The sequence below is a fragment of the Gekko japonicus genome, unplaced genomic scaffold (genome assembly GCF_001447785.1).
Source record: "Gekko japonicus isolate JY-2015 unplaced genomic scaffold, Gekko_japonicus_V1.1 scaffold1611, whole genome shotgun sequence".
NCBI lineage: Eukaryota > Metazoa > Chordata > Lepidosauria > Squamata > Gekkonidae > Gekko > Gekko japonicus.
Window position 1 is genome coordinate 357,748 of NW_015175407.1, and position 21,634 is coordinate 379,381.

Sequence of the window (21,634 nt, forward strand, 5' to 3'; positions counted from 1 at the left end):
TTCCCACTGAAGTGGTACCTATGTATCTACTTGCAGTTTCTTGTTTTTGAACTGCTATGTTGGCAGGAGCTGGAACTAGAGACGGGAGCTCACTCCATCATGCAGCACCTCGGGTCTCGAACTGCTGAACTACCGACCTTCCACAGCCAGCAGTTCAGCATCTTGACCACTTGAGCCACCGCAGCTTTGGCAATCCTTTAAGAGACAAAGCACCCCTCTCTATACCAGCCACCAAAAATGCTTTCCAAAATCTATGACACCAAATGCCTGCTGGATTCTTGACCCATCCCTTCCTGAGGGCATTATCATGCTGGATAAGTCTCCTAGCCACAATAAAAGGATGGAGTGCCAGAAGCTGAAAACTTCCCACTCCTGAGAACACAGTGCTGAACCTTTAGTTTGATCCAGCAGAACTCGCCTTGCAACCACTGACCTTTCGGAAGTCAATCCATACAAAGAAGCCTGCATTGCGGTTCAGGAAGGGAACCCCAAAGGTCTTGAGCTCATCTGTCACAAAGGTATGGGCAGCTTTCAACCTGTCATGGTTGGCTCGTAAGTATACCTGGTTGATCCAGTCTAGCCAAGAAGAGAAGACTCTTAGGGTTGATTTTGACATGCATATACATAACTTGATTTGTTGTCCTTATTTGACCTCATAAATGGACTCCATTAAAAACCACTGTGCTGGAGATAATACAAGCTAATATGAAAGTTTTGTGCAAAGTATGTAATTTGACTCCTTTCCATATCTGTGTCATCACTTACTGCCACAGAATGAGTGATGAACAGGATTGTGCAAATCTTCCTAGCAAGAAGAAAATGATCAGGACTTCCCTATAATTATCCAATGTCACATACAGGGCATTATAATATGTCTCTCACTCTACTCCCTTTTGTTATCTTTTCCTTTTTGGGGGGAGTGGGGCATTGGCAAGCTGTAATTTATAGTCCTGGTAGCCTCAACTGTTTGACACTTACCACATTCGCACTCAACATTGCTAAAAAGGAGGAAAGCTATGGCAAACCTAGACAGCATAATAAAAAGTACAGACATCACCCTGCCAACAAAAGTATGTATGGTCAAAGAAATGGTATTCCCAGTAGTAATTTATGGATGCAAGAGTTGGACCATAAGGAAGGCTGTCTGCCGAAGAATAGATGCTTTCAAATTATGGTGCTGGAGAACACTCTCGAGAGTCCCTTGGCTGCAAGGAGATTGAATCAGTCAATCCTAAAGGAAATCAACCCTGATTGTTCCCTGGAAGGCCAGATACTGAAGCTGAAGCTCAAATACTTTGGCCACCAAATGAGAAGGGGGCACTCACTGGAGAAGACCCTGATGCTGGGAAAGACTGAAAGTAAAAGAAGAAGGGGACGGCAAAGGATGAGATGGTTAAGACAGTGTTATCGATGCAACGAACATGAAGTTGAGCAAACTCCAGAGGACGACGGGAAGATGAGAGGGCCTGGTCTGGTGTGGTCCACGGGGTTGTGAAGAGTTGGACTCGACTGTGCGACTGAACAACAACAATAATTTGTAAAGAGGCCTAAACAGATCCATCTAGGCAAACACCACAATTTCCTTTTGCCTTGTAGCATCTGAACATAGTGCACACTTTAAAAAAAAGGAGGGGGAACCCTGACAGTTCCTACAGTATTGTTAGCCAACTCCAACATGCATCCTAAGGATTGTAGCAGGTGAACAACAGCAGCTTTAGCAGAGAAGATAAAGTAGAATACTGGGGTCCTGTGACACTCTGTGCCTCACCTCTGTCTCGGAGTAGCTGGGCAATTTTGTATTGGATAGGCCCACAGACCCCGTGGAAGTAACACAAGGAACCAATGGCATTCGCAACATCTTGGTTCTCTGTGTATAGGGTTCCAAAACGAATCCCAGAGACAGCAAAGTCCTTTAGGGACAAAAAATATATAATAATCACATCACCGCAACACAAACAAACCCTTTGTTCCAACGACATTGTGTTGTTCTCTCACATACATAGCCCTGGCCTTTGGATTCATCCCAACTCTGCACAAGAAAACAGTACACACCTTACTAATTCCCCACATCACATGGGTCCTCTGTGGATCAGGTAATCTGTATGTAAAAGGGATGCATACAGGGAAGTTAGAAACAAATTGCTGAGACTTCTGATCATCAAGCCAGCAGAGCAGATTACATATACTGAAAGGACAGTGTTGTCCTCAGAAAGAGCCCACAGACCACAGTAAGTGCAGTTATGTGACACTATGCTCTAGGAAGATCTCAAACAAAAAAAAGCCAAATAAATGCAAATAATTTAGAGGGCAGCTATGTAACACTGTACCTTTCCATCAGGTGGCCATTCTCGCAGTGTGACTTCTGAAGTGACTTGCAGTCCAATCCAAACCTTACATTCTTCTAAGTCCCCTGAAATCAAGGGGCTTAGAAAGGTGTAACTCTGCTTAGGATGGCACTGTCAGAATTAAACTAGAAGGCAACCTTTCAAAGGTCCAAAAACTGTTCATGCAGGAGCACAGGAAGTACTGCCTCAAAAAGGCAAAGTACTGCATTATACCCAACAAAAAGCTGCCAGCTCCTGACCCAGCAGGGTCTTCTATATTTTAAAATAGCTATTTGTGCTAGGAAGGTTATTTCTAAATTTCTATCCCAGCCTTCTTTTAAGGATCTCTAGGTGGCATACTTTGGCCACCAAATGAGAAGGGAGCACTCACTGGAGAAGACCCTGATGCTGGGAAAGATTGAAGGTCAAAGAAGACGGGGACGGCAAAGGATGAGATGGTTAGACAGTGTCAGAGATGCAACGAACATGAAGTTGAGCAAACTTCAGAGGACGGCGGAAGACCGGAACGCCTGGCGTGATCTGGTCCATGGGGTCGCGAAGAGTCGGACTCGACTGTGCGACTGAACAACAACAACAACAAGGTGGCATATACTGTGTCCTGCTCACTCCCATTTTATCCTCACAACCAACCCTGTGAGGTAGATGTCTAAAAGAGAGAATGACTAGCTCAAGGTCAGATTGCGAGTCTCATGGCTGAGGAATGCAGGGCTCCCCAGTCACACACTGTAACCACTCTGTCTCTGTGAAGAGCACAGTGTGTGCAGTAAGTGCTACAACACCCTTCACGGTCCTGTGTAGCATTGGTGCTCCTGGTTATCATGTAACTGAAGCATTAAAGCTGGCATTACCTGTCCATTTCCAGAACACTATGAAAAGAGGCGGAATCATCAAAAACCGACAGCATGTAGATCTCATCTACAATCACATGTAGTTCATATCTAAAGTAAAAGAAAATTGAAAATCTATAATTGGGTATAAATATATTCTTGATTATGGGGGTTGGATCCCATGGAAAATTACCACCAATGGCAGGGGAAGGGCCAATTCTCCCCTCCTGCTGCAGATCTCCAACTCTCCCCTACCACTGTCCCTGAGGGCCACCTGTCCCCTAGGAGCAGCATTCATAGAGGTATTTGAGGCTGCATCAAGAAAAAGAAATTATTTCCATCAGTGGATTCTTACTATGGGATCCAAGCCAGGAACATTCGGAGTTAAAGGTATATGCTGCAAAAAACCAAATTTGGAGCTATAAAACCTCCTACCTAAGTCCTTCAGTCAGTTTCTCATTACTAATGTTTGTGGGTAAAACTTTTCTACATAGCTGACCACTCTTCTCTTACATATAATGCAACCCACTGAGAAAGGAAGGATGTGAGGCTGGTCTAAGGCTTACTTTGGAATACCCATTCTTCTTACAAAGTATGCAGTCTCCGCCTTATTAAGCTTAGTGTGACGTCCCAGTTTCAGGACAAATCACTTCCATACTTATTCCTGGAAAGCAGGTAAGTGGGCATAATTTATCATTTATTTTATTCTATTCATTTATACCCCACCATAAGAAGTTGAGAAGGTACCCTTAACCAATTTATTTTAAAAGAATCAATTAGGAAGAACAACACAGTAATATACACTTGAATATTTTTATATTAAACCTGCAAGTGAATTAATTCAGAAGTTACCCTACGTACACATTTCTCGGTCATCTAGACTAACTGTATCATATCTCAATATCCTAACACATCTGAAGCGTTAACTCTACTATCTTTAAACAGTAAAAACCTTTATCTAACTCTTTAGACTTTATAATTCTACACTCTTCAATCTTCGCTAGTACAGTCACTAATATCCCTGCCTGTTTTTCCTTCAACTGGCTTCCCTTAACTAGCAACATCTTAACTGTCTCTCTTGCGTGCTCTTTCCCAAGATTCTAAAGAAGAGTCTCCCTGCACTTAGGAAGCCATGTAACATCCAAGTTCTTTTCTAGTCAGCACTCTCCTATTATTTCATTGTAACCAGGGGTCATTTCGTAGAAAAAGAGCTAGGGGGACTCATTAGCATAACTCATTAGCATATGCCACACACCCTGACATCACCGGAAGTGTGTCCTCCCCACAGCCGGCGGCGACCTCCAGCGGGCACCAGCAGGGAGCTCCAGGCCCCGCCCTCCCGCACCTCACCCGGGGGGATGGCGTCCCCCCGCATCCCCCCCCAAATGACCCCTGATTGTAACAGATATACATATTAAAAACTTGCATTCAAAACATTTTACATATACAAAGCTATGCCTTTGTGTCTCATGCACACATGAACACATATGTATATTTTATCACTTCATACACATACACTGGAACATGTCAGTCAATTGTGGCTTCCCAGTGTATCTACACTTAGTGAAAGATGTATATGAAACTCTTCATACAGCAAAAATCCTTTTCATATAAAATAAATATAATGTGTGAAGCTGCCATCACTCAGTGCTTATATCACCCTGCAATCACAGCATATTTGTGTCTTGCATACCACCCTGGGGATCTGACCAAGAAGCATAAACCTCATGAAGATATGGCCCCAGATATGCTGTGATATGAAGATATGGCCCCAGATATGCAGTGACATGAAGATATGGCCCCAGATATGATGTGACATGCTTTCCTAGGTGCAAATTTTTTTCTTTGCTGCACTGATCAAAATTATTTCTATCAGGAAAAGAAAATACTCAGTGTCAAGCAGATCACCTAAGACACTTGGACTGCTGGATATCCAAATCATCCCGGGAGTGCCATACCTTTTTGCAAATTCCAAGTACTCAGTAAGCTCGGAGAGAGAATAGATATCCCCCAGGGGATTTTGTGGGTTCAGAAGAATTAAAGCCTTTACTTTGATGCCCTAGAAAACAAATGGATCAGTGCTTTAAAAAGAAGCAAGCTAACAAACACCAGGAATCAGATTTTAATAATTAAAAAACAGTATCTCTTATTTCATGCGTTTTATTATGTGTGAGTTGTTTTGCGATTGGTTGAATATTTGAGCATTTTTCTGGACAGGCAGGTACAAAACTAATTAAAGGTTGTTGTTTTTGTTTTAATTACCTACCTGAGCTTGCCCACTTTATTTTATACAATGACCTGTAGGGCCCGGCTAAACTCTCATAGCTTTTTTTCTCAGCAATTTGCCACTGTACCCATAGGTTGCATCCCTCTCTAAGGCTTTTTGGAGAACTTTCCTAGGGAGGTATGCTGTTATATAAAATCTGTAACTCTCCCTGGCCCCTGGGCACTGGATCTTTCAAACAGCAATGAATCAAAACAGGGTTAAAATCCTTTAACCACAAAGGTATTTCTGAATTGTGTTATTAACAACAAATGAGAACATTAAAAATAAATAAATAATAAAATAAAAAAGAGAATGATATCAAGAAGGTAATTCAGAAAGGAAGTTCTCTGTTGAGTCTCTGCACGGATAGCATTTGATAGAACTAATATGTAAAGACTTAAACATCATGTGCTATTGCACTTGTGGTCAGAACCTCCATTAAGTGGTTTGGAGCTATGGTGCTGAAGAAAGGGAGGTCAATTATTTCTATGTAGTTTCTCTTATCAAGACAGCCTTCCTCTACCAATGAAAAAACAAAGGCAAAAAGAAGATACCCACCCACCCCCAACTGGAGCTATAGCAGCCCAGGAAATACGAACAGATGTCAACTATTTAACTCTATTGCATTAAAAAAAAACCCTTTCCCAAGTTAGGGCTCCCTATAACATTTTTACAGCTAAACTACGCATTGGGTAACCTAATCACAAAAAGTTTCTCTTTTATTTATTTACTTCACATAGAGCACAATTTTTAAGCTGAAACTCAAGGTGGATTACAAATATAAAAAACAATTCAATCAGACAGCAGAAGACATCCAGTAAACAATGCAGAATTAGAAAACACTACAAACAAAAAAGACATGTCATACTCTAATGCAGAAACTGGATTACTAAGGCAGAAAACAATGCAGTAAAAGAAGAGAATACACACTGCAGTAGAGTACAGTCCTGTTCCCTTATAAAAAGTTTCCTCCAGCTAAAAGTTCCAATGCTCACATATTGGTTTAACATAAGAAGGAAGCATTTCTCACATGGGGCAACATCCAACACCACACCCAGGGCAGAAGTCTTTCTTATGAAAAATGAGACCTGTTTAGTTGAGGAATCCCATCATTCTTTCAGTCACCTCTGAGCAACTTACATGGCTTTCCCTCCATAACCTTATCCTTACAGCAACCCTATGATGTAGATTAGGCTGAGAGAGTGTGTTTGGGTCATCCAGAGAGCTTTGAAGCCGCTCTTCATGTACCTCATACGAACAAGGTTTGGAAGACAAGGTGCACTGCTATTCCCACTGCGGGAGGAGGAGTTGAATGGTATAATAAAGAAAAGGACTCTGTCAAAGCCTCCATGGCTGTTCCCATTGTGAATGAGAAGCTTCTAAAGTTGTATCTAGATTCATTCACATGGGATAAATTAGTGAGTCGATGTGTGGCTGCCTCAGTTCAAAACATGGCCCCTTTAGAAATGAGACACCTACAAGGTTCTAAAGCCATAAAGGAACAGCAAAATAAAACACAAAACAGAACAGGTCCATTCCCACAACAATGGTATGGCTCAGTGTTTTTGATCCCTTCAAAGTTGTATCCAAAGCTTTTACATTGCACTAAACAACATCCATCAGATCTGCATCCTCACCAACTGTTTGGACAACTATATCCAAGCAAGAGTAGAATAAACCCAACTCACCTCTGACTGTGCATCCTGCAAAGCCTTCTTTAGCTTGTCCACAGTAAGCTGGAAGGGACAAATGCTTGTGCCAGATGCCTGAAGCAAAACAAATGACAGAAAGAAAAACAGTAGACCTTCAGAACCAAAAGAAAAAGGCCAGGTTTGCTGCACAGCACAAGTGGCTCTGGTCCCTTCTGTTTCATACCAGAGAACAACAAGAATGACAATAACCAGGAATTGTAATGAACTGAGCAGTCATTCACTCAGATTGGGGGTTCACCTTTTATTGAGGGCTCAATAGCCATGGTCTTGTGGACACAAAAGGAGAGCACACAAGGTTGTCTAGAGCAGGGGTGGCCAAACTGCAGCTCGGGAGCCACATGCGGCTCTTTCACACAGTCTAATGTTTATAAAAAGCAAATTTGTATATTTTTCCAATAAAAACATGTGTGTAATATTTGTTCATGTCTTGCAGCTCTCAAACATCTGACGTTTATTCTGTGCGGCTCTTACGTCAAGCAAGTTTGGCCACCCCTGGTCTAGAGTGTCTGCAGTTGTGCAATCCACTCAACTTGTCCCTACTGCTCTTTCCTCTTCTGGATTGTTTTCTGCCTAGAAAACTACTGCTTCAGCACCTAGAGATCTCCTGAATGGATAAGTAGCTACAGTCCCTGTTTCACCTCACTCTCCTTAGTTGATTTCTCACTTACCCTCTTGAATAATTTGTACGCTGGAAGCATTCCAGCTTGAAGTTGGAACGGTTCTAGTGACCGACTGTTGACACAGGGTTCTATTATTAAGTATTAGAGTGAACATTTGCTATTATTTTGACTGCTTGAGTTTTCTAATTCTCCAGCCCAGCTGTACTGTTGTTCAGTTGCACAGTCGAGTCTGCCTTCGCGACCCCTTGGACCTCCAATTCCACCCTTTCAGGATTCTCAGGATGCTTTCCAGGCTTGTAGAGGCACCTCACCACTTTGTCACTGCCCAAACTGAGGGCATTCCAAAAAGTCATCTTTAGAACCTAAGCCAGCAGCTCCATTAGCATAGACATGGAAGTTGTCAGAAAGAGAGTTCTCTTCCTTATCCTTGGGCTATTTCAGACTGAATTTGGGTTTGGATTGCAAAGCGGACTACATTCAAACTGACGCATGCCTATGGTACATGGGTCTTCTTACTACAAATGGTCAGTAAGTAAACTTCTCTGCTAGCATTTTAGCAACCCATCAATGGTATTCTCAAGTGCAGACCCACTGCTGGATCCCAATTACCCCTGATTTGAAGTTGCCACACATGAACTGTCAAGGTAAAAAAAAATGGCAAAGCTTGTACCACTGGACATTTCACGAATACCATCTGTTTCAAACAAAGAAATGGGGTAGTATTCCACTCTGCTGCTTACCTGACTGTCTAAATGGGCATAGACCAGCTTGACATTCCCATAGAGAAATACACTGTGGGTGATACCCCCATAGAATGGGGTAGCAATCAGAAAGGCTTCTGAAATGAAACAATAAAGCCAATTATACTACTGCTGCAGTCTGTCTTTTTTAAATTGATTACTGGGACAACACAACTGAGGTCAGGGTCTCAGTTTAATGTTCCTTTTTACATGTCCAAAAAACCCAAAACAGAGTCTACTTTTCCTCCAAAGACTGGCATTCTGGTGCATGTCTAATGCCTATTCCACCCCTTGGAGAGCAGCATGCACACACTGTTCACGTTCTAGGTTAACATAAGACTGCAGACCATTTTTATATCAATTGCTTTACCAAATTACCAATATTAAGCAAGAAGGAAGAGAAGGCCAGGAGAATAAGGGAAATCCAAACAGGCACCTCAATGAACATATATACCAGTGTGACCCAATCAACACCTCCAGCAGCCAGAGTAATAACCAAACTGCCTCCTTCAAGAGCCACTTTGGACATTCTCTGGAAAGACTGAGAAAAGAACAGGACTCACACTTCCTCAACCGCTGCTTCCTCATCCCTTTCAGAGGAGGAGAAATGTTTATAATCCCACAAGGAGGTGAATATTCTATCCCTGCATCAGAGGAGCATGTTTGATCCAGAAATCCATCATTAATGTTTCCTCTTTTGGTACTTCTTAAGAACATCCAAAATGGTCTAAACCTTATACTGAAGAGTCAAAGAATCTATACAAATAAAATCATAAAGGTGAAGAAAATTTAAAAATTCAGCTGAGTTCCAAGATGGGACCATCTATATGTATATTAGGATGGATCCTGTGATCCGTGAGTGCAAAGATCTTTCCCATGTTCCCCTCCCCCCAGCAACCCTTTTTGATCCCAGGAAACTTTATTCGCGGGGTTAAGGAGCCCATGTGGATGAATAGTCATGCAGGTCAGGAGGCTGCAAGTTGGGAGAGGGGAGGGGGCAAAATCACGCCTTTCTTCCTTTTCCTTCAGCAAAGCTGTGCTGACAGAAGGAGGCCAGGCCATTTCACACTTTTCCACTTTTCAACCCTGGCTGTTAGTCCACATGGATCCCATAACCCTGGGAATAAAGTTTCCTGGGATCAAAAAGGGCTGCTGGGGGGGGAGGGGAGCATGGGAAAGATCTACAGCCATCAACATCCTCTGCTGACAGATACCATGACAGAACCCTTTATTTGCTTCCCCATCTTCCCCAATCAAGTATCCCCAACAGGAGGGGGCTGAGAAATTAAAATGGAGCAAGCTAAGCGGCCCTGCCACACTATAAGTCAGTGCTGCAGGGCTGCTTAGCTCAACAGCACCAGCATTGGACATTTGCTCACCAACTGGTTCCTCAAGCAAACTGGCAGTGGTGCGGAAAAAGACAATTTGTTAGCTGATACCACTTGCTACTGCTGATGAGGGATCTGAGTCAACTGGCCCCTGAGACAACGGTGGAGTTGCTTGGGCATGGCTCTGCTTGCTTGTGGCCACTAGTGGCCGTCTGGGACAGTGGAAACTTCCTTGTAAGTTAAATGGCTGGTCAACCCATGATCACCAAATCTAGTAATAAATTTTAACTCCACAAAATTTGTTAGCAGAAATGAAAGTGGGATGTTTCTCCTTTCATGCAATGCAATAGTACAGCTGCAGCAAACCCTGCTTCCTCCAAGCCTGTTTGATTACAATGACATCCGCGTATTTTTGTCATATCAGTACATGAAAGGGTTGACACAGTATACTTCTGCAGGCAGAAAGGTCAACTGTGGAGATTCAGTATAGAGGGTGGAAAGTGGCTCAACTGGCTGAAGATATCCTATTAACAGATGGCTACACAGTAGACTAGAGACACTTGTGAAAGTGGCTCAACTGGCTGCAGATATCCTATTAACAGCTGGCTACACAGTAGACTAGAGACACTTGTGCAAATTTCCAGATGTCTTCTATAATATTAAAACTTGGAAAACTGAGAAATCAACCACCAGATTATTGGGGGAGGGGATTCCCTACTGCAGTTTAGAACAGTTGTGGGAGGGCAAGCTAAGGTTAAAATCCCTTGCCTCGTGCACCACAGCTCTGATCAAATGCCCTTCTCTCCCCACCCCCACCCCCGGCTGCTTTTTAATGTAAAAAATATCTGGAAATCTAATCACAAATTTTCTATGTACCTTTCAGAACAGTATTCAAATGCGTTTGAGTAGAAAACATGGCAAAAACTAGCATTAGCAAATTGCTGTTCCCCATACAAGTGATCATGTTATTCCTACTGTACTTCCATCCAACAAATTTTGTTTTAATTACTCTCATTCACACTTACCCCCAGGATCACAGAGGACAGTAGCTAAAGCAGAAAACAGAGAGCCGCAGCCATTTTGCACAATCACCTGCAGAAGAGATTGTGTGACAAACGTTACTCTCTGTCATAAAAGAGTATTCACCATACAAACATCTGGCACTAAAGATGGAAATCTACTCCCACCCCTATCTTCAAAGCACAAAAAATTGTTCCACATAAATTCAAGATGCCAACACCCTGACAAAGGACAAAGATTTGATTGTGCAAGTGCTATGGATCAAGGTTATGACACAACTATGGCAAGACCCATTCTCAAAGAGAAAGTACTGCTGTGAAATCAATTAAGGGTCTTTAACCATGAGAACGTTGGGAAATGGTGACATATTCCTTTCAGGGAAGCAGTTAATTAGCATTATTTTATTCAGAAATGGTCAAACAAAATATTTCATGACAAGCCAATCTTTTTCAAAAACTCCACTTCTCAGCTGTCAGTCCCAAAATGTTTTACAGTGAGATTAAATTTAAATTAAAGAATAAACATAAATTAAAACGTATGCTATTTTTATGGTTTTATTTTATTTTTTTACTTTGTAAGTCACCTCGAGTAGGTGTCTAAAGAGGCAGCATCTAAATTTTGAAATAAATTAATTAAACAAAGCAAAAAAGCAAAGTACTATGTAAACTGTAAAATTTCACCTATCATAAAAAAAGAATTGCAGAAGACCGTATCAGGGCTAAGTCCAGTTAATTCATTCATCAGTTCATCAAGAAACTATTAGAGGCCAAACTACACGACTCCCTTCCCCCAAGCTGGGTCTCAGTTCCCCTGACTTGATTCTCACTCATTTCAGTCACAGGGTAGCTGCTGGAAACTAATTTCCCAAGTGCCTCAGGAACCAGTTTGGACTGTGACTGTGGTTATTAGGACCTTGGACTTTTTATTTTGGTAGAAATGGGTATACAGAAATCAACAGGTTTGCATATACTCAGTGTCCCATCCTGGTTTTTACAACAGTCTTCCTGTGTTTTACATTAGACATGCTGGAGTAGATCTCTGATTAGAATCCTGTACTCCACTTCTGAAGATCATAGCAGGGTTACTAGGAGAGAGGATGTTGAACCCTTTACCCCAATTAAATAATTAGGTGCTTCCTCCAAGACTGCACACAGGACAGGAGACAGAGCTAGTTGCTGATCCGGGGATGTTGGTGCATCAGAATTTCAAATGCTGAGGATATATTGGAGGAAAAGACTTGACCAGCAATCCTTCCCATCCTTCAAAGCAGCTGTGTGGCATTGCTGAATACCTTTAAAAGTATGGGAGATTCTAATCTGGACCTATCAAATTGCCTAGTTCACTCTCACATGAAAGCTCATAATACACCGAGAGATGGCTTAATATCTCTAGGTGAGGTCATCTTTATCTCCAATGGGGACCCTAAGTGGCTTATATCACTCCCCTCTCCTCCATTTTATCTTCACAACAACCCTGTGAGGAGTGGGAATTCAAATCAGGGTCTTCCAGATCCTAGTTTGACACTACACCACACCGGCTCTCAGTGAGTCTGACAGTGAAGGGTTAAAAAAAACAGAAAGGAAAATTGACCTACATTTTCCGCTTTGAGAGGTGCAGGTGCCTTGCAGTAATATGTCAAAAATTGAGCTACTTCCTCCCGCAAGCTGAAGAACACAAATAAAGCTTATAGAGCAACCATGAAATACATTTTATAGAGCCAACTGGCATCACATATTTCACACAGCAGGTACCATAAAATCCACCAATTCATTATTGTTTTGGATTCTGCAGGTTTTGTCTGCAACTGGAACCTGTAGCTTAAACATAAAGTAAATGCCCTGTCGCTTTCAAGTAGCCGAAGCATTATACTCCTAGCTGAATCCCTTCGATCCACAGGTATAATGGCTGCATTTGAGCAATATTATTTACAGGGAAATCCTAAAAAGAGTTACAACCTTCAAACCACACTGATTTCAATAGAAGGGTGCAACTCGGCTTAGGATGGCACTGATAGGAAATATTTTCAAAACTTTTCCCCCTTAAGTTTGCTCAGTTGTCACGTTTTTTAAAATAAGAACTTGAATCATACAAAAGATATAGGTCTTTTTGATGATAAATCAACCCAGCTATTCCCCCAGGTATAACCCATGTGCTCTGTTCCACAGAAAGATCTGATGAGCTGCTGCAAAATAAGAATAAAGATTTCAGTCACTTTGCATACTATTCTTTCTACTGAATAAGTAAAGAACTTACAGCAGAGAGCAAGACAAGGAAGAGGCCATGCTGCCTAACCAGTGTTCCTTCTAAGCTGAGTTAGTGTGAGCTAGCTCACAGATTTTTAGCCTCTGGCTCAAACATTTTTGTCTCAGCTCAGGAAAGATGACTCCAGAGCAAACTAATGTATGCAGTAGCCAAACTGCTCACTCACAACTTTAATGCCAGTAGCTCACAAAGTAGAATTTTTCCTCACAAGACTCCACAGCTTAGAGGGAGCATTGTTCGTAACCACACCATTTGAGAACAGGACCCTAAGTTCAGCCAGTGATGTCTACAGGATCTCAGGTAGCATCATTAAGAATGTGCTAGGATTGGTCCTTGGAGAGCCAGTTGGGCCCATGGTTTGTCTCATGGGCAGCTCCACCTGTTGTTCTTTTTCAGCATATGGTCAATCTTTGCCATTTGCCTTTCCATGGTCATAGCTACCATAACTGTTACATTTTTCCATTTACACAACATTGTATGACCTTTGTGCAGGTATTTACAGAGTGGCCACACTTGCAAACAATAACACAGTGTGAAGGGCTGAGAAGATGACAATAGCAGTACATGAAAACAAGCATTTAAGACCCAACTGGATTTCACATATTCCTTCCCCTCATAGGAAAGGGAGGTATGAAGACTGCTGCACAAAAACTAACAGAAATCCAGACCCAACATAATGTCATCCACGTATCTTTCCTCCTACATGATAATGTCAGCATCCACAGGTGTCTCTTAGTGCCAAAATGACAGAAGCTCCCTGAAGCCTGTTTCTGCAGTATCCCCATGATGAATAAAAGATATGTAGCTGCTCCCCACATTATGGAAATGAAGCAGCTACACGCCCCATTTTTGTCAAGAGGTGCTACAACATATATCTGAATATACAAACCACACAAAAGTCATAACACACCCAACTGCCATGCTCTGTAGTAATTTCTATAGAGTGTATTACTGCTCTGGCCCTGAGAAACCAAACGAGGTTTCAAAGAGAAGGAGGAAAGGAAAGTTTTCAAGGCTTAAGAAATGTTTATATCACCATCAACCCATAAAGCTGGCGTGGAAGCATACATCTGGAATATCCCAGAATCTGATGGTCTTTCATTCATACAGAGGCAACAGGAAAAAACTAGATATGATATCAGGCACAAGCTGGACTTCAGGTTCCCCTGACCTGACTCTGTCTGTGTCGCAGCTAGAAAATAAAATTCTCAAGCACACTAGGTCATGATTCAGATTGGGACCATGGAGTGGGGCAAGAAGGGGCTTCAGCCTCCCCCCCCCACTGTTCTCCTGAGTAAAAATATCTTGGGGAAACTATTTGCCATGCTGTCGCTGCTTCAGTTCAGGAAAACAGTGCGGGGGGAGAGGCTAAGCCTATTATCCCCCTGCACTAGGTTCCTAATCTGAAGTGTGCCCCAGTGTGCTTGGGAACTTTGTTTTTCACGTGTAATGTGTGGCTGGTGACACAATCAGCGTTGGGTCAGGGGAGCCCAGCACTGACTCACATTAGAAGTCATATCTAGTTTGGCCCATAAACACAAAGGAAAAAGGAGTACAAGACAAAGACTACTTACAACATATGTCCTTTCCAGTCAGGGTATTGTAGCAGTGGAGGCTCAATGACATTCATGTCACTTTGTGTCAGCTATCAGCAATGAGAAGCAATAAGGATTAGGCTAGACAACACAAAGTGGCCTGCCGAGGTAAGACGGAGTCAGTCGACTGTAATGCACCCATTAAAGACCTGCACTCACGTTCTCTAGCTGGAGTACATCCTTCTTCAAATTAATAAACCCCCCCCCCAAGCACATTTGTCTTGATCAACAAGGCTTGTCCGCCCCCTTTCCTTTAATGGGACAGACATTTACTGCAGATGGCTTGTGCAGCGTTAGCGGAACTTTCTGGGACAGACACAGGAGGAGCCCACTGCCTCGAAGCATCCCAAGATTGAAATTCAAGGAAAATGCTTCATTAAAAGAGATATTACCATAAGGGTGAAAATATATTTGACTTCTATTATTACTGAGTGATCTCTGATATCTCTGAGAGATGGAGGGTGGCCTATTGCAATCCTGGAGATGCTGCATGTCCCTTTAAAGTGATCCAGCTCCCCATGTCTGCTGCTTCAGTCCACTGCTGGCCCCTTCACCTCCTCTCTTCTCTCCCAGCTCCAGGGGAAACTATAATCCTCCCAGCTACAAGTGGTGCGTGCGGAGGTGGACAGCAGGGAGAGTAAAGGATTAGGGGAGGAATGGGAAAGGAAGGTTTTATAAGTTTTAACAGGGACATGTAGCATCTAAGTGTTAACAACTAATGTCCCTAGAGAAATGCCATTTTTCTTCCTTTCTGGAAAGACTGGAAACCCAGAAACCTCCCAAGCTGTAGAAAAATTGGCCAGTTCATAGCAGCAGCAAGATATGAAATACCTGAGTCAATTTAAGTCTATGAGGGGGTCAGTGTGTAGGAAACCTAACTGTTCTGTGCAAACACATAGGAAACAGCAACCAAATAAACACAGACACTGAAGTGCAAAGAGCTAAAGAACTTAAAGGCACCTGTACGGCATCAGACCAATGATCCATCGAGTCCAGCACCCTTCATCACCAAAATGGTCAGCCAGATGCCCCCAGACACAAAGAGGCCTTCACATGAGTTGCCACACAGCGCTGGTCTTCAGAGGCTTACTACCTTTGTTCAAGGAAGGCCCTTAGATCATTATGGTTAATACTATTAATGAACCTGTTCTCCATGAGCTTACCTGTTCTCCATTTAATGCTAACTAAACTAATTCAGGTGGGTAGCCCTATTGGTCTGAAGCCAAAGAACAACGTTCGAGTCCAGTGGCACCTTTAAGACCAATAAAATGTATTCAAGGTGTAAGCTTTTGTGTGCAAGCACACTTCTTCAGATAAACTAGGAACTGTCTATATGGTCAGCTCTGCTTAGGAAGGAAGGGGCATATCCTGCATTTAGAATACACTTACCCGCTTGGACATCAGATCAAAGCAGAGTTTGTTCTCACTGGTGCCAAAATTAATGATGCCCTTGAAACAGAGACCAAAAAAAAAAGTTTTATTAGGGAAAATATCCTGGATCCTTCTGCCATGAAAAGGATCGATATACTCCAAGTTACATTAACAAGAGAACTGAAAATCAAATTATCTGTACATATTTGATTTGTAAGAATCCCTTTTTAAAGTGCTGATTGGATCAGCCCAGCACTTAATATAATCCTTTTGATTCATACAGCAAGTGTTAAAAAACACTCATTTTTGTAGGATTTAATTTTTCAGATGACAATTTTGACACACCAGCTAGTGTGAAATGCAGAGTACACAGATTCGTTGTTTACTGCTAGATAATTACATGAGATAGACCTCAGCTGTAATTTGCAAGGCTCAAATGTTTGTTTCTCAGTCAATACTCCATATTGTTCATGTATAGTCATGTACACAAGTCTTATTTTTCAGTGTTTGCAGATTAGTTTATATGCATTTTATAGAATCATAGAATGTTAGAGTTGGAAGGGACCTTGCAGGTCATCTAGTCCAACCCCACGGGATCTTGTATCTTCACATCTTAGAGGCAGCAGCATAGTTTCATCATCGCCTTTCTGCCACATTATTAACGTACTCATATCACTTACTTCCTTTTATACCTTTTCTTCTCCTCTAAACCCTCCTTTTCCTTGCTTTCAGTTTTTACCATGTGCAGATCAATTATGTTTACTAATCCCACTAAGTTCAATGAGGTTCACTCCCAAGTAAGTGTATCATAGTCCAAAATCTTAAATCTTACCCTGAATAGAAATGAAGTCGAAGCATGTGTCACTGTATTTGTTCACACCCTTCTCTTGTTAGCTTTGATACTCCATTTCCTGCATTATCTACCCACAATCTAACATTATTTATTTATTTAATTTATATCCCGCCCTCCCCACTGGGGCAGGTTCAGGGCAGCATTATAATGCAAGCTCCTAGGAGCAGGGATTTTTTTTGCTGTATGTGGGGTGTGTTTGTGTGTGCTTATAACAGTGTCACTGAGTAAATAATCTAATTACGTTTAGAAACTGCCACAGGAAGACCTTCACTCACATTGGGATTTTTGTCTTCATCATACTTGTCATCGTGATAGGCCTTGTATCCTTCTTCTGTGGATCCATGGAAGATGCTTGCAATATTGCCTCGGACAGAAAGGTATGGGCTGCTTTGGAAATCATGATGGTTACAGAAACTGTACACGTTGGTTGTCCTGTCCAAGGGAGGCTGCCCTAATTGTGTGGTCCTTATTTCCTGTTGGCTTCCTGTAGTGCCAGGAAAAGCCTGGCTAAAGTCCACTCCTTGGGACAGCACACTTGCAGAGGGGCCACTGTTGTTCTGTTTTAAGATGCTGAGCATCTGAGCAAAGATACTGAACATGCGGAACTCGTGGTCCCGTTCCAGTTCAAAGCGCCGCTGCTCCAGCTGTATCCGCCGTTCCTCCACTTCTAGGTCTCGCTGCACTCTCCTTTCTTCCATTTGCAGAAAGCGCTCTTCCATTTCCCGCTGTACTGTCAAGGTCTTCAGCAAGAGTTCATCAAGCGGGTCCTTCAGTCGTTGGGCTTTCCGTTTCTTCCTCAAGCGGTGCAAGGTAGAAAAACCAGGCCGTGGCCCTAGGCTTTGGATCCTGGATGAAGAAGCCATGTTGGGCTCACTGAAACCTACGAGTAAACAAATAAGGGGGAAATTACCCATACCAATTCCTTTAGATCCCTATTTTGGCAAAGGCCAAATTTACACAGAAAGTTAACTAGTTTCAGGCTGCCCACAGAATCTCAAGACCAAACCTAAGCCCACTTTTAGACAACGACCAAATGTTTCCTTCAGTGCTTTAAACTGTACAATGGCAGGTTCTGAGGCTTGACCCTGCTGGGTGCCACATCCTCGTTTCTTCTCTTAATTCACAAGAGATGGCTGTGGTGTCTCAGGAATGAAAGAAAGGTCATTTCAAATGCTCTACTGCAGGCAGACTTTCAGTCATAATTATAAACCGTCCAGATAATGGATTACACAAAGTCTCATTCAAGTTCTAGTGAGGCCTAATTAAGCAATTAACCTGGTATTTCTGATCAAACTTTACCATGTAAACCTTACCAAAGGCTAGACAGGGGCCAACATCTAGGAAATGTGGAATGCCCCCTTCCCACTTTATCTTTGCCACTGAGGCAGCCACAGCTCAGGTGTTCCCTGGTTAATTGGTCCACACATCTCCTTGCCTGCAATAATGATTAGACTCCATGTAAGCCACACAGCAGGCATGGAGATGCTCAATCAGTGGGATGGGGTGCAATGAATGGACTAGAGAGGGCACGGTTGCCTTAACTTGAGTTTCAGATCGTAAAGACCACTGGAGAATCTGTATCCTATAAAACCAACCAGTAGAATAGGTTGGTTCAGTATTGCCATATAAATCTATGCAACAGAAGCAGGATTAGGTAAGAAAACAAAATTCAAGTCCAGTAGTACCTTAAAAGACCAACAAAATTTACCAGGGTATAAGGTTCTGTTAGACAAAGCTCACTGTGCCAGTTATAAATGAGAATAAAAATCCATCCGTGTTACAAAGAAGGTAGTTGAAGTCAGAATGCAGAGGTACAATGAAAAAATTAATCAGCTTGATTAGAGCAAGGAGATATGCACAGGGGTAGAAAATGCAGAAAATCAGCATGCGTAATAAGACTCCTGTGCCCCAATTCAGCCCTATTCAGTCCATTATCCTGAACCTGTTAATGAATTCTGTTTCAATGATCTCATGTTGCAATCTCCCTTTGAAATTCCTCTATAGGAGAAATGGCATTCGTGGCTCAGCAATAGAATGTCCTGGAAGATTAAAATGTTCTCCAGAGGTTTCTGAGTACTGTGATTTTTAATGTCAGATTTATATCCATTTATCCATTTGGCACATGGACTGGCCTGTTTGTCCAAAAGAGCAGAAATCGGTAAGGATTAAGCTAAAAACATAAATACAGACTATGAGGGTTCCCTTCTTTAGTGTGCAATATGCACTACATTCTTTAGAAAACCAAAAGAGGGACTGACCCCTGGTGAACTCAGGTTCACATTAAGCTGTAACACAACATTCTCACAGATAATCAGCGGAAAGCTTTCTTCAGTCCTTATGTTAATTGTGCCTAAACTCTATCTAAAGAACTGCTTTCTCCGTTGATTCAAAACAGCATTGAAATTACAATTAATTTCCACATAAATAAATGTTTGTCAAAGAACCATCTTGTTTCATGAAGTCCAGGCCTTGCCCATCACATAAAACAGTTTCTCTTCCACCAATTACTTTCAGTCTATGCCACCCAGTTGGTCTGTGCTGATCAATATCCCTTAAAAAAGGCAGACGAGGACCTTTTTTTTACCTCTCAATGTCAAACTTAAGAAAGCGGCCCCTTCACAATATGTCAGGTGATCTTGCTGGAACTTCTTAACATTTTAACAAAGGCTCTGCATATTCAGACACCCTTCTGGACTTGGGATGAACAAACAGGACCCTGCAGGAAGCTTGCTCTATAACTGACTACATGACCTTTGCTTCTTGCACACATTCAAGTACTATTGTAGCAACGGCATTTGTAGTATAAAATGAAGGTTATTCACTTACTCTGTTTATTACAGATGTCTCCCACTGACCTTGAGTTTTAATCCAATGACTTTATGAGATCACAAGCCACTAACCACAAAATCCAAAAAATGACACAAACAAATTTTTCTTCCGCATTTGTGGTTTTAGACTGCCGTTTGCCTTGCATCATGTCTCACATGTAAGGTTCCATTCTATGATGAAATTCTGTGAACAAAGGTCTTTCTGCCTCAAAGCTATTTGCAAGCTCAAAAGACAGAATGTATTGCCAAGTACTATTTTTAAAGCCCCCCCCCCCAAGGCATCCAAGACAATGTACTATGGCTTCAGAACATAATGGGATAGAAATTTCTCAAAGAAAAATCCTTGAACTCTCCAAGAAAAAGGGTAGATGGGAAGGCATAAGACCACAGAATATGAGTCGGCAGAGTGAATATTGCTGCTGTATAGAAATGGAAGATGTAGTCCTGAGAACATCCTGACTTCTAGGCAGGGGTCATTTTGTAGAAAAAGAGGTGCAGGAGCTCATTAGCATACCTTACTAGCATAGCTTATTTGCATATGCCACACCCCCTGACATCACCAGAAGTGTGTCAGAAGGCAACACCCACCACTCAGGCTCCACTGGACTGTTTTGGATTGCTAGCTATGGGGGGGGGCGTGCAGATCTGCCCTCACAGAGGAGGGAGCGCTTGTACCTGAAGGCGGGCCGAGGAGGGGGCTCTGCAACTTACCTGGCTGCTTCTTGCTCTTTGTGGCCTGACTGAGGGCTGCTGGGAGCAGGGGGCGGGGCTTGTTGCATGTGCCCACCCCCTGGGCTCCTTACTGCCGGAGCTCTGCTCCTGTACACTCCTGCAGGAAATGACCCCTGCTTCTAGGCAGAAACAAGCAAGGAAGGGCTTGGAATAAAAAGATCTGCAGAAGGGTAATGTGTCTGATTAATCCCATTATTTTGAAAGCACTGCCTTTCAAAGAGCAAGTGGGCATCCCTTGGGAAAAGGGTAATGTGTCTGATTAGTCCCATTATTTTGAAAGTTTCAAAGAGCAAGTGGGCATCCCTTGGGAACACACAGGTGATTGCTGGGGGAGGAATAAACTTCTCCCTGACTTCTCATACAGCTTTTCCTTGACTGAACCGGCAGGCAGACAGACAGCCCTCTTCAGCCCCTCCCCACCAAGAGATGTGAGGCTATCAATAGAGTTGTAGCGGCCAAAACCATGAAGTTTTTTTGGCACTCAAAGACTAAACAATAAATCACTGCTTTTCAAGAAGATGCAAGACTCGGTTTTGTCTTTGCTGTAACAATTACACCTCTGGAATCTCACCTCACTAGCTTTCTTACTGCCAATCACTTTCTGACATGGACTTTAAAACCTCACCATGTGCTCCTGAAGCCCAAAGCCATCCATTTTCATTTGAAGTGTTTGCTTCCAAACTTAGGACATGAGGGGACTGCCAGTCATATTTTGCCTTTGGTCCAGTCTACATCCTTTTAGGGGCAAAAAAAGTGTCACACTTGAAAGAGGAACAGGCTGTTCCTTACATCTAGCAGAAAAGTCATGTGGAAAGCTGGGTTATACATTACAGTGGCAACAAGGGTAAGGCAGCATGTGCAGACGTCATTTTAAATGGCCTCCATGCAAGAAAAACTACAGGTAGGCCATGCTTAAATCATACTTACAGACAACCAAACACTAGCTGTTTCCTTTCCCAAGGAACACTTTGGTCCTATGTGGGATAGCTGCTGAAAGTCAGCAGCTTCAATTTCTGACAAGTTAAGCCTGCCACAAACAAAGTACCTTCACATCCACTGCCAACCGCATGGGGGCAGGGGGTTTCTTGAGATGACATCAGCCAGCCAGGATGATCAGATTCCCCTCATGGTTCGC

At 42.5% G+C, this 21,634-nt stretch overlaps 1 protein-coding gene across 1 annotated transcript in view; it reads right to left on the minus strand.

The window, feature by feature from the left end:
• ACCS (1-aminocyclopropane-1-carboxylate synthase homolog (inactive)) overlaps positions 1-21,634 on the minus strand; it is a 27,842-nt gene that overhangs the window by 4,084 nt on the left and 2,124 nt on the right. The window contains exons 2-13 of the mRNA XM_015425726.1: positions 17,215-17,819; positions 16,105-16,164; positions 14,695-14,765; positions 12,453-12,522; positions 10,864-10,930; positions 8,511-8,608; positions 7,127-7,204; positions 5,131-5,231; positions 3,194-3,283; positions 2,053-2,098; positions 1,769-1,910; positions 434-576 (exon numbers count right to left, since the gene is read on the minus strand). Of these exons, the coding sequence (XP_015281212.1) occupies positions 434-576; positions 1,769-1,910; positions 2,053-2,098; positions 3,194-3,283; positions 5,131-5,231; positions 7,127-7,204; positions 8,511-8,608; positions 10,864-10,930; positions 12,453-12,522; positions 14,695-14,765; positions 16,105-16,164; positions 17,215-17,819 (1,571 nt within the window). The remainder of the gene's footprint in view (positions 1-433; positions 577-1,768; positions 1,911-2,052; positions 2,099-3,193; positions 3,284-5,130; positions 5,232-7,126; positions 7,205-8,510; positions 8,609-10,863; positions 10,931-12,452; positions 12,523-14,694; positions 14,766-16,104; positions 16,165-17,214; positions 17,820-21,634) is intronic.